Below are 10,460 nucleotides of genomic sequence, written 5' to 3'. Positions count from 1 at the left end.
GCCCCCTGCTGAACATTTGGTTTTATCCACTGATCTCTCTTCTCTGCATACCTGAAATCAGTAGCAATTCCACTGCTGTCAAACAGCTTTATGCAGGAGCATGGTTAAAATGGAAATCAAACTGATTTATGGAATAGCATTCACTGGAAAAAAATGAGCAAAAAAAGTAAGTAAAAGTGATATGACAAAATGTGAGACCTCCCATTAGACTAAACTGCTTTTGCTCCTTCTGGGGTTTAGTGAAAAATTCCAATCCCCTGAGCACTCTCCTGACTACCTTTTTTGTTTACAAAATGCCACCCAAGAAGAAGAAGCACTGGAATTGTGACCAACCCAGGACAGGCTCTGGCTACCTGCCACGCCAATGCCACTGCTCCAGCTACGCTGCCTTGGCCCCGGTCCAGCTCTGCACTCCCTGACCCAGGAAAGCTGCAAGTTGTTTCCTCTCCTTCGTCCTTCTTTTTTCTGCTGGTATAAAAGACTGTCCTCAGTTGTGGCTCAGCATGGTTTAAGACAGCCTGAAATCACTACAGACATATATGTAAGCTTTTAAACTGGTGCGTTATTTTAAATCCTAATTATTTATAGACATAAGTGTATTTTATATTTCTACATGTATGTTTTTATATTCCTACATATATTTATGGCATTATATAGCATACAATAACTTACCTTATAAAGTCTTGTGTTACAGGCTGAGCATATATATGAAATACAGCAAGGCAGCAACAGAAGTGTTGGAACTACCTAAAACATTTCTAAATATGGCCCTACGAGCACAAGGTATGTGCACAGTCCACCAACAAAGCAGAGCATGAGCAGCGTGCCGTCAGCCCCAGGAAAGGCACTTAGGAACCAACCAAAGGAAAAACCACAACAGCAAACGCTTGTATTTTCAAACCAAAAATTCATCTCCTAAGAAAGTGCATCTGTGCCTCTGGCATCTTAATTCAAACAGACACTACATATTTTCCGCTGCAAAGATCACAATTAATTGGGAAATTAAAAGACAAGCACAATGTCAGCAGAAATCACAAATTTATTAATTCTTAAATATATCAATCATTTACCATTATGGCAAGAAATATGTACACTGTGTCCCATGGTAAACTGCAGTGTTCCAAAATGACAGAAGTGTATAATTCAGTTGTGGTGGAGAGAACAAATCACAAGTTCCTCACGTCTTGGTGTGGAAGACAAACTTGGTCTACAGTAATACATCAACACCACATGCTATGTTAGAAGTATAAAAAAAACACCCTACACCTAATTTGTTAATTTTAAATACAGTTATGCCACTTATAGCCGCTTCACAAAAAAAAAAAAAAAAAAAAAAAAGAAGAAAAAGAAAAAAAAAGAAATTAATGAGAAAAAATGAGGCCATTACTTTTTTCACAGATCCCATTGGCAGGTTAATATGGCTCAACACATTTATTGTAGATGCTTACTTTAAATATATATTGTTTAAAATCATGTAGTAATTATCAGAGAAGCTTAAGTCCATCTACCATACATCCACTAGTAACAACATCAACATGTTTAAGAACTGCTTCTGATTAGTAATCAACACAGAAAGGTGAAATGATACAAATTAGGAAGCTTTCCCATTTTAAAAAGTTCTGGCTGCCGAGTTGTAAATTTTGGACGGCTAAAAAGGACACTGACTCAGACACCATGCACTGTATACAGCGCTGCGGGGAGCAGGAGTCTGCTGCCAACAGAACCACGGGGAGAACAGGAGCAGCCCAGCCTGGCCTTTCCTGCAACAGTGGAAGGGAAGAAACTGAAATTCTTGCCAGGGTGTGTTTTTACAGCAACGTGAGGCAAGGAGAACCAGTCCCTGTTGCAAAGTTTGCATTCTGTGCTGCCAGCACAGCATTCTGCCCTCGGCCTGGAGCCGGGACAAGCCTGTCAGGATCGCTGGCCTCGACACGGAGCGCTGCCAGGGGGGCTTGAGAAACCACGAGTGGACTGAGGGCAAGAGGGGGGGGACACAAACCTGTGGTAAAGTGTGAGGGTTCCACGGAAAACCGATGTCTCCGTAATTCATTTCCAGGGAAGCAACAGCAGCAGTGTAATGTAAGTAAACTCTTCATACTTAGCTTTAAGGCCTAATATTTCTTGAGTATATTATCCACACAACTGGTCTATACATTAACCCACATATTATATCTTTTAAAGCCTCCTTAAAAAATTTACAGTACATCCTAAAAGCGATAAAAATCTTTCTCTTTCCTTCCATTTTAATCCTCAAAAACTGTCTCTCAATTATCACTTAGTTCCTTACAATTTTTAATTTTGCTTAATTATCCAACAGAACCATTCAGTTAAGCAAAATAAGAAAGCGAAAAGGACTCAAAAGAAAAACGGAAGTTGCTGACTCCCCAGAACACTGACAGTTAATTCTGGAGTGGCCAGGCCAGCAAATGAAGAGATTTTTCCAGTTTACAAAGACTAATAAACTACAAAGGCTGCAGCTGGTCCAAAGCCAAGATATTAACACTTCCCCATTTATCAGTGATTTTGTCCATCTAGGATAAAAATCTGTTTTACAGTAATGGAGCTGCCAGCGGAAATCCTAACCATTCCTGCCAGAACCAAAGCAAAATCCTGGGACTCAGGAGAAAAGGAGGAGTCAAAAACCAGTTCCTAAAAAAAGACGGTAAAATATACTTTTTCTTTTTTTTTCCTTTTTTTTTTTAATAAACACGTTAGATTTTAAAGTTGTCTGTCAAAATTTATGTCTTGGCATAAATGGAGCAAGTGACAAATGTATTGTGTGTCTACTGCTGTCCATCCAATATCTCTTTTTTGTCTTTTACGCCTTGTTATTCTCTATTTGCATGGAACATCACCTTCATGAAATGTTAACAGTGTACAGATGGAATATACAGCAACGTGGTGCACCACAAATGTGTTACATGAAGAACCTTCACAACTTCATGCACTCAGAAACATGCATGAAGAGAACGGGATGGCCAAGATGGTAATCAACCAGGTGCGTTGGGTACAGAAAATGCAAGAGCGGCACCGCTGATATTTTTAGCTAGGAGGAAGGAGAAAAAAAACAAACAGATTTCCATTACTGAGGTAACATCACCACCAGATAACAACACATGCTCAAGTGTTAGCCAATGCTACTGAAAAAAAAAACATCTTGTTGAGATCACTAAACATGATACTGGGGGAAAAACAAGGGAAAAAACCTCCACTCAGGCAAAGCATTCCTTTATTTATCAAACCACTTAACAGACATTTTCCATCTTTACAAGATGCCAGAGAGGCTGTGAAAATAAAAAAGAAAACTGAGGCAGGAAGCCAAAGTGTCTTAAGGGATTCCTTAAGGAAGGAAGGGTAGAATTCAGCCATGAATCTCTGGCTGTAACTTCACTTCCTCAGCATGGACATCGCAGGCACTGCCATGGACTGAGGCTCTTGTACAAAGATTGGACCAAGTGCCAAGGAAGAATCAGGTGTCTCTCACATGCAAGATATGCCAGGACCAAATGCAGAGAGAGAAGGAAGGGAAAGGAGCTGGAAGCAAGTATGGAGCTAACTGAGGTTGCAGCATAATTTGTATTACCGTAGCATCTAGGGGCTGGAGCCGTGCTGGGATCCCTCTGCGCTAGGCACTGCACAAACACAGAACAAACTCTTTACTCTGCATTCCTGCTCTCTGGCACTGCGCTTATCAAAGTATAAGAAGGTGTGAGCAGTGATCAGGGAGGGAACATAAGCCTCACTGAGGCTGAAGTTAGGTTAGGGAGTCACTTTTAGGCCCAGCAGCCCTTTGACTGCCCATATTGGGCAGGTGCAGTCTCCGAGGACAAGCAGACAGCTCTGCAGAAACACATTAGCACAGGTCCCTAAGAACATGGATACAGAGAACAATTTCCTACCCTCACTCCTATCACTCAGAGAGAAACCATGGACCAGACAGAAACCCAAGTTTGCCCCATCTCACTCACAGCAAAACCATGAATAAAATTTGTTTATAAACTAAACACATACTTGTGCTCATATCCTTTTTCAAGTAAGTTCTCTGCCACAAGGTAACCTTTCCCTGTACCTATAGCTACCAAAGAGCTCAGTTCTATCCTTAGACTTATACACACTCCTTCCTGAAAACAAGGAAGCTACTGTGCTTGCAGCAACTGGTTTAACACCATCTGGGATACTGTGTCTAGCAGATCACAGCTATAACTGTTTTTGCAACTTTATTAGATTTGCAATTCATCTTCAGACACGATGTGTAAAATACTTTTTTATTATGGAACTGCCATTATTAACTACTGTGTGTTGGTAATAATTAAATAAGTAGCTGTAGACTGTATACATTTCAAATAAAGGAACTAGAACAATAAGTTAATTAAGTTCCTTTAGTTTTCCAGAATGGAGTTATTGCTGCTCTGACTGGGAAAAGCAAAGGTGAAATATGAGACAGTGTAAAAATGTTCAGGATGAGTTATAGAAGAAGATGGGTCTAGCTAAATGCTACATGGGAATCTCCCAATCAGACTTTAGAAGATGGGGAATAAAGAAAGAATGGCAATGTTTGTGCTGAAAGGGGAGTTATCAGCCTAGAGCAGACTCCCTAGTGCTGAGCACAAGCAGTAGGACTGATCTCATATAGCATACTGACACTTAGGTGGAAGGCACTATAAAAAGAAAAGAAAACAGGAGCATTGTGCAAGGAGAACCAAATAACCTTGAGGGCTGGGTAATCCAAAAATATTACATGGAATAATAGGAAGTGCAAAGCTCTGTAGAAATTTCTGTGTACTCACTGGCTGGAAATGAGAGTTGAGGGTAAATAGGTGGCTGTCTGAGATGCGCTGCAGATGACAAAAGTCCAAAAATCATGCAAGAACAGAGCAAGGAGAAGATATTGGGGAATTAAATAAAGCCCTGACTACAACTGGACAGAGCATTTCAGAAGAAGCCAAGCTAATGGAAAGGCAAACCTCCAACAAAAAAAGTAAGGAGATAAAGTAATAGGAAAATGGAGATCCTATCAGACAAAGCCATCTGAGGTAGGGCTGGCTGTTTACCCTACAGAAGTAGAAGGTGGCAGTGATCTGATCAGCCTTCCTACAAACCAGTTCATGTCTGCATACCTAACTAGCGCAGGAGAACAACCATGGCATAGAAGAACCAAGGATACCCTGAAGATCACCAAATTTTACACTGGAAAGCAAGGCTCTGAACCATCAGACCAACGCTATTTTGGAACAGTGGTAGGAGCAAGTCCAAAAGCCTCCCCTGAATTCAAGATGAGAGCTGGTTATGGGATTTATGTGATATAGTTGCCAATGCTACATACGTAGGGCTATGCTGCTAACTCAGGGAATCTCTCCTTAAGCCTCAGTCTGGCTCTAAGGCTCCTCTGTGACCCCTTAAGCTTGGACACCCCTTGCAATCCTGCAATCTCGTCTGCCTGACCTCATTGGCCCAAAAGATTCACCGATACAGAAACCACTCTGCAACTGCAAAAAAATTACTCTATGGTGATTTTTCTTCTCCTTCCACCCTTGGCAGTCACAGAAATCCAGATCTTTATTAGGGAGCACAAGCAGATGCAAAGGACATCCTATAGTACCTCCCAAAAAAGACAAAGGTGGGAAAAAAAAATCAGAGGAAAAGATTAAATGATTCTCTAGTCCATTTCATGTCTCTGTCCTGTAAAAACTGACTGTTCAAGGGTGCAGTGTGCCAGGTGAACCTGCTTCACTTGGGCTTTCTGGTTCTACACACACCCAGCTCAGATCCCTTGACAAACTCCTTTTGAAGACCTCAAAGATTTACCTAAAACTGCATTTCAAGGAACAGTAACTGCTCTTTGAATACTATCTGTTGAAACACTGGCAGTGCAGTTGGAATGTAGAAACAAACATTTGGCTCCTATTCCCATTGGCTTCATATTTTGAAATAAAAAATTATCACTAAGTAATAAAATTTCTTTTTTCCTAAATAAGAAAATAATACAAAATCATCACCATGGAAGTTTAACACTTCATTCTACCTTATTTCTTACTTCATCAAGTATTATTTCATATAGGAGAACAGTGTTGCAAGGAGTAAAATATGAGACATGATGGTTCAAAAGATGAAATCTAAGCCCTTACCATCCATGCCAGGAAATTCAGCCACTCTCCACATTAAGACACCTGACGCAAATGGAATTGTATCCTACACAGAGGACTCACAACTGAGCAATGCCAGGCCTGGACCAGGCTGCCTATTTGGGAAACCATCAGTCATTGAGGTTTGGGCTCATTTGCAGAGGCTGCTGAAGAAGCAGAGAAGCCAATGGCCTGAGCAGAACCTCCTGAGCAAGCTGTGACTCTTTATTTTGTTATTGCAACCTCGAGTGTGCTGTCATTAACCCTGGTGACAATGTGGCTCAAAGAACTTGGTCACTGCCTGACTCTGAGGGTGTGGCAGGGCCTGGATGAACAGCAGAGAGAAATGCTGATGGGAGAGATAAGAGGCTGTCCCATGGGGATGTCAGAACTGCCCAAAAAGGAATACTCAGCAGTTAGGCAGAGAGAGTGTGGGGAAAGAGATAAGAACGTGAGAGGGACTGAGTTGGCTCAATTTACAAGGTAAATGTGTAAATTGGCTAAAACCCAACTTGCAGTGAACATACCTAGGCCTGGGAAAGTAGAGGTGGCTGGAAATCACTCTAAATATTAGTCAAACTTCAGTTTTTCCTAATAGTGATGCATTTTACTTGAAACTTTCTGGTTCTGACAGCTCCATATATCCTACTGCTTTTTGTTTTCCCAGGTTTTCCAGCAATTGCATTCTAGGTTTTCTAATCCTGTTTTGAGTGACTTCTATCAAGTTTTCTCTAGCTTAAAACACTTTCCTGATCTTCAAGCTGTCAGATCAGGGACCGAGTTGGATCGGTGGGCATCAGAGTAGAAAACAACAACCAAATAAGCGCATTATTATTTAGAAATCTTGTCACCAACACTACACACAGCAATGGGTATAACACATAATGAACAACCACAAAAAATGACACTACCAGAGGACGGCTCGCGGTTTTTAAGGCCCAAAGCAGCTATTGGACTACGTGGTGTGCCTAGGAGGAGTGAGCTGGTGCTGGGGCAGTTCCTTACTTGATGGGCACAGTGGGCGAGCCCGAGCGGTGGAAGTGCACGTTCTGCCACTTGCCGTCGCGCCGGTGCCAGACGCGCGTCTCCTCGGACTGCATGGTCTTGGGCATGCCGCTGCCGTCCATGTACTGCGTCAGGCGGATGTAGGCGATGCATGCCGCGTCCTCGCCCACCAGGTGCACGTGAGGGTTCAGGATGATCGTGTGGATCGGCTTGTTGCTTTTGGACAGAGCTACCACACACACACACACACACACATGTACACACAGGAGAAACCACATTTGCTCTGGGTAAGCCAAAGAACTCATGCCAACCTGTTTTACATGCAAACATCTCAGGCTTAGCAGATACAAAATCATAGCTAGGGTTTTATGATAATCATGCCTACAACTAAAATATTTTGTAGAATGAGCACAGTCACTTACTATACGCTACTTAATGAGCAAATATGTTTAATCCATGCATGTCACAGACACATTTTATGAAAAATCCTTTCCTTAGGACTTTTTCTCCTGAGAAGCTGAGAAGCCTCAGGAACAAAATGTAAACATTGATTATCTGCTGCTGTGGAATGCAACAGGTGGATCTGTGATTGATCTCATGTGGTTGTTTCTAATGAATGGCCAATCACAGTCCAGCTGTTCAGACTGACTTGGTCAGTTACAAGCATTTGTTATCATTCGTTTTCTATTCTTAGCTTGCCTTCTGATGAAATCCTTTCTTTTATTCCTTTAGTATAGTTTTAATAAAATATATATCATAAAATAATAAATCAAGCCTTCTGAAATGTGGAGTCAACATTCTCGTCTCTTCCCTCATCCTAAGACCCCTGCAAACACATGCACATATATGGATTATATAAAGTGGAGGGCACCACCCGGAGTTTCCCAACATTTCAGTTTCCCTATTGCGTCTAATGACATTTGTACCCAATATTTTCAGTTAAAATAATTAAACTCTTAACCCATTCTTAATTTTGACTTTTTAGTTCCAAATACCTGAAATTCTCCTCTGCCCTCTGAGGTGCCCTGTGATGTGTGAATGAGTGGAGCAGAAGCAGACTGAAAAACACCTATAGCAGAACTCTGAAAAAAAATAATACTCCCTTCCCCTGCCCAAGCCAATTAACTAACTCCCAGACCAAAAAGCTCATTAGATGAGAGACACACAGTCACAAGGAACAGATGAAGATTCGGAGATGAAAATGGAATATTTACCATTTTCGAAGTAAAACCGGTGGAAGTCCATCCCTTCTACCAGATTACCCAAAGCTTCAGGTTCAAAAGATGTAAGGCCAGGATCACAGATTTTTCTATGGAAAAGAGGAAATTCTGCAATGAGCACACGTGGTTAGGGATCACTGCTTTGGAGAGATAATTTTTAACTGTTTCTTTCATGCCTATCAAACATTTCACCTACTCATGCCATCACATTGGAAAAGAACAGAACTTAACATCAGGAGCAGGCATGGAGTTCTGGTTTCAGCTCAATTAGTAAATTTGGCAGCTTACTTGGAGTGGACCACATTTCACATAAATCATGTTTTGACCAAAAAAAGACCCACAAGTCAATGTTATTACAAGTAGGAATTATTACTTGTGACAATGAAAACCGTGGCTGTGCAATGTAAGGGATATTTTTTACACCTCACATCATGATGTAAGCCAGATTTAAATATTTTCTTCTAACTACACTGGAGTTATACTAGCAGCTCTTCTGAAACCGGTGATGTATGAAGCCAGGGAAAAGCAGCCATGCACATATCTTATGTTTCATGGGGGCATCTAGGAAGGCATTTCAACAGTACCTAACTCCAAGCACAGGCACTCACACATAAATGTGCATATTTACACAGACAGTGTCAAATACCCCAGCTGTCCTCACTCCCTCCAAAGGAGGAGCTTACGTGTAAGCTTCGAAGTCCCCGTTGTTGATGGCTTCAATCAACTGCTCGGTCACCTTGATAATCTCCTGCTTACGAGCTGGGGAGAGACACAAACCCAATCTTACAGGGGAAGGCAAAGTGGAAGGTGACAGCTGCCAGGGATTCTGTCACCCCCCAGCTGCCACAACAGCCATCTCTGCTCCTTTCTACGACCAAAAGACATGATGTTACGTTGTTGCTTTACACTGATTTGCCTTCAGTGCACTCCTGTATCCACAAGGAAATTAAACACATGTCAAGATCAATCCACTTCCCTATCACACTTCTAATTATCTTTCCTTCACTGGAGGATCTGCTGTTTAAAAAGCAAAACAAACCAAGCCCAACTCTAGACTTCAAACTCCAGGAAGCTGATTACTGTTTTACAGCCAGTCTGGCTGTAGTAGCTCTGTTTGCAAGCAACAGTTGTACAACAGCAACTCCCACACATGAATTTGACCATTAACAAAAACATGCCTGGAATGTTAAAACTGAAAGTGCAGAGTGCGATCACATTCTTCTTGAAAAGAAAATGCTGGGGAGCACACAGAGAAATTACTTTCCAATGCTGTGCTCAAAACTGACACTGTGGTGTTAACCTTCTCCTTAGTGCATACCTAAAGCATTCTGATGAAAAGGACCAAAAAGAAACCAGCAAAGAAAAATGCGATGGTGAAAAAAGTGGATGTAAAGGTCTACCAAGGCTTTTTGTGAGCAGCTCTTGACTGTTAGCACTGTGGCTAAGAGCATTTCAAATATGAACTGCCTTATTTTTCACAAGGATTGTGGAAAGAACAAAGACTTTTAATGAAGAGAGCAGCAACGTCTCCATCATCATTGTTTTAAACAACATGGGGCAGACTGTGTGGACACTGCAAGGCATTGCCAGCACCAGCCAAGTGGTGGGATGGCTGAGTCAGAAATAATGGGGCAGTCCTACAGAAGGCTGTCAAAAAGAGATCCAGAACAAGCAGACCTCGTGCAGTGAGGAAATTACCAGTTCTGCACGCAGCATCTCACATACATATAACTGAGCTAAAGGATTTGATTAAATAACCCAGTAACACATCTCAATCAGAGACAAGGAAATTACAGACCATTAAATCAGACAGTGGGAAATGAGGTAAAAATCTCTGATCAGTTGCTACATAATCATGAGCTCATGTTAGTGGATAACGATATAAGCAATTAATATGCCTGCAATGGTACTGTAGTTCCCACACACAAGAGGCACAAAACCACATGGACACATAATTTGTCATCACTTGGCTCAAGACAGTTGGCAATATTCCCCTTTTCACTAATATCAGTCATGCCTTTGCTGAGTTTCACCACACTACCTTTGATGTTGAGATACACAAGATGTAATTCCACATCAACTCCAGAAGGAAGAAATTGAATTGTGCTGCCAA

At 41.5% G+C, this 10,460-nt stretch overlaps 1 protein-coding gene across 17 annotated transcripts in view; it reads right to left on the bottom strand.

Moving 5' to 3' along the window:
- Positions 1-1,021: 1,021 nt before the first annotated feature.
- Positions 1,022-10,460, bottom strand: part of CAMK2D (calcium/calmodulin dependent protein kinase II delta) — a 120,144-nt gene continuing 110,705 nt past the window's right edge. For 15 of the 17 annotated variants that reach the window (XM_054283839.1, XM_054283837.1, XM_054283849.1 and 12 more), the window contains 5 exons: positions 9,031-9,106; positions 8,342-8,436; positions 7,128-7,356; positions 3,584-3,632; positions 1,022-3,046 (listed from right to left, as the gene is read on the bottom strand). In XM_054283839.1, the coding sequence (XP_054139814.1) occupies positions 3,626-3,632; positions 7,128-7,356; positions 8,342-8,436; positions 9,031-9,106 (407 nt within the window). In that variant the 3' untranslated portion in view covers positions 1,022-3,046; positions 3,584-3,625. Of the gene's footprint in view, positions 3,047-3,583; positions 3,633-7,123; positions 7,357-8,341; positions 8,437-9,030; positions 9,107-10,460 lie in introns of those variants that run through there. The other 2 variants (XM_054283840.1, XM_054283845.1) reach the window with 2 other exon arrangements.

This window comes from Melozone crissalis, unplaced genomic scaffold (genome assembly GCF_028551555.1).
Source record: "Melozone crissalis strain CALT ecotype California unplaced genomic scaffold, PUWL_Pcris_2 ptg000039l_1, whole genome shotgun sequence".
Taxonomy (NCBI): Eukaryota; Metazoa; Chordata; class Aves; order Passeriformes; family Passerellidae; genus Melozone; species Melozone crissalis.
The sequence above is the reverse complement of the archived record's forward strand: the minus strand, read 5'-3'. Positions and strand labels throughout refer to the sequence as shown.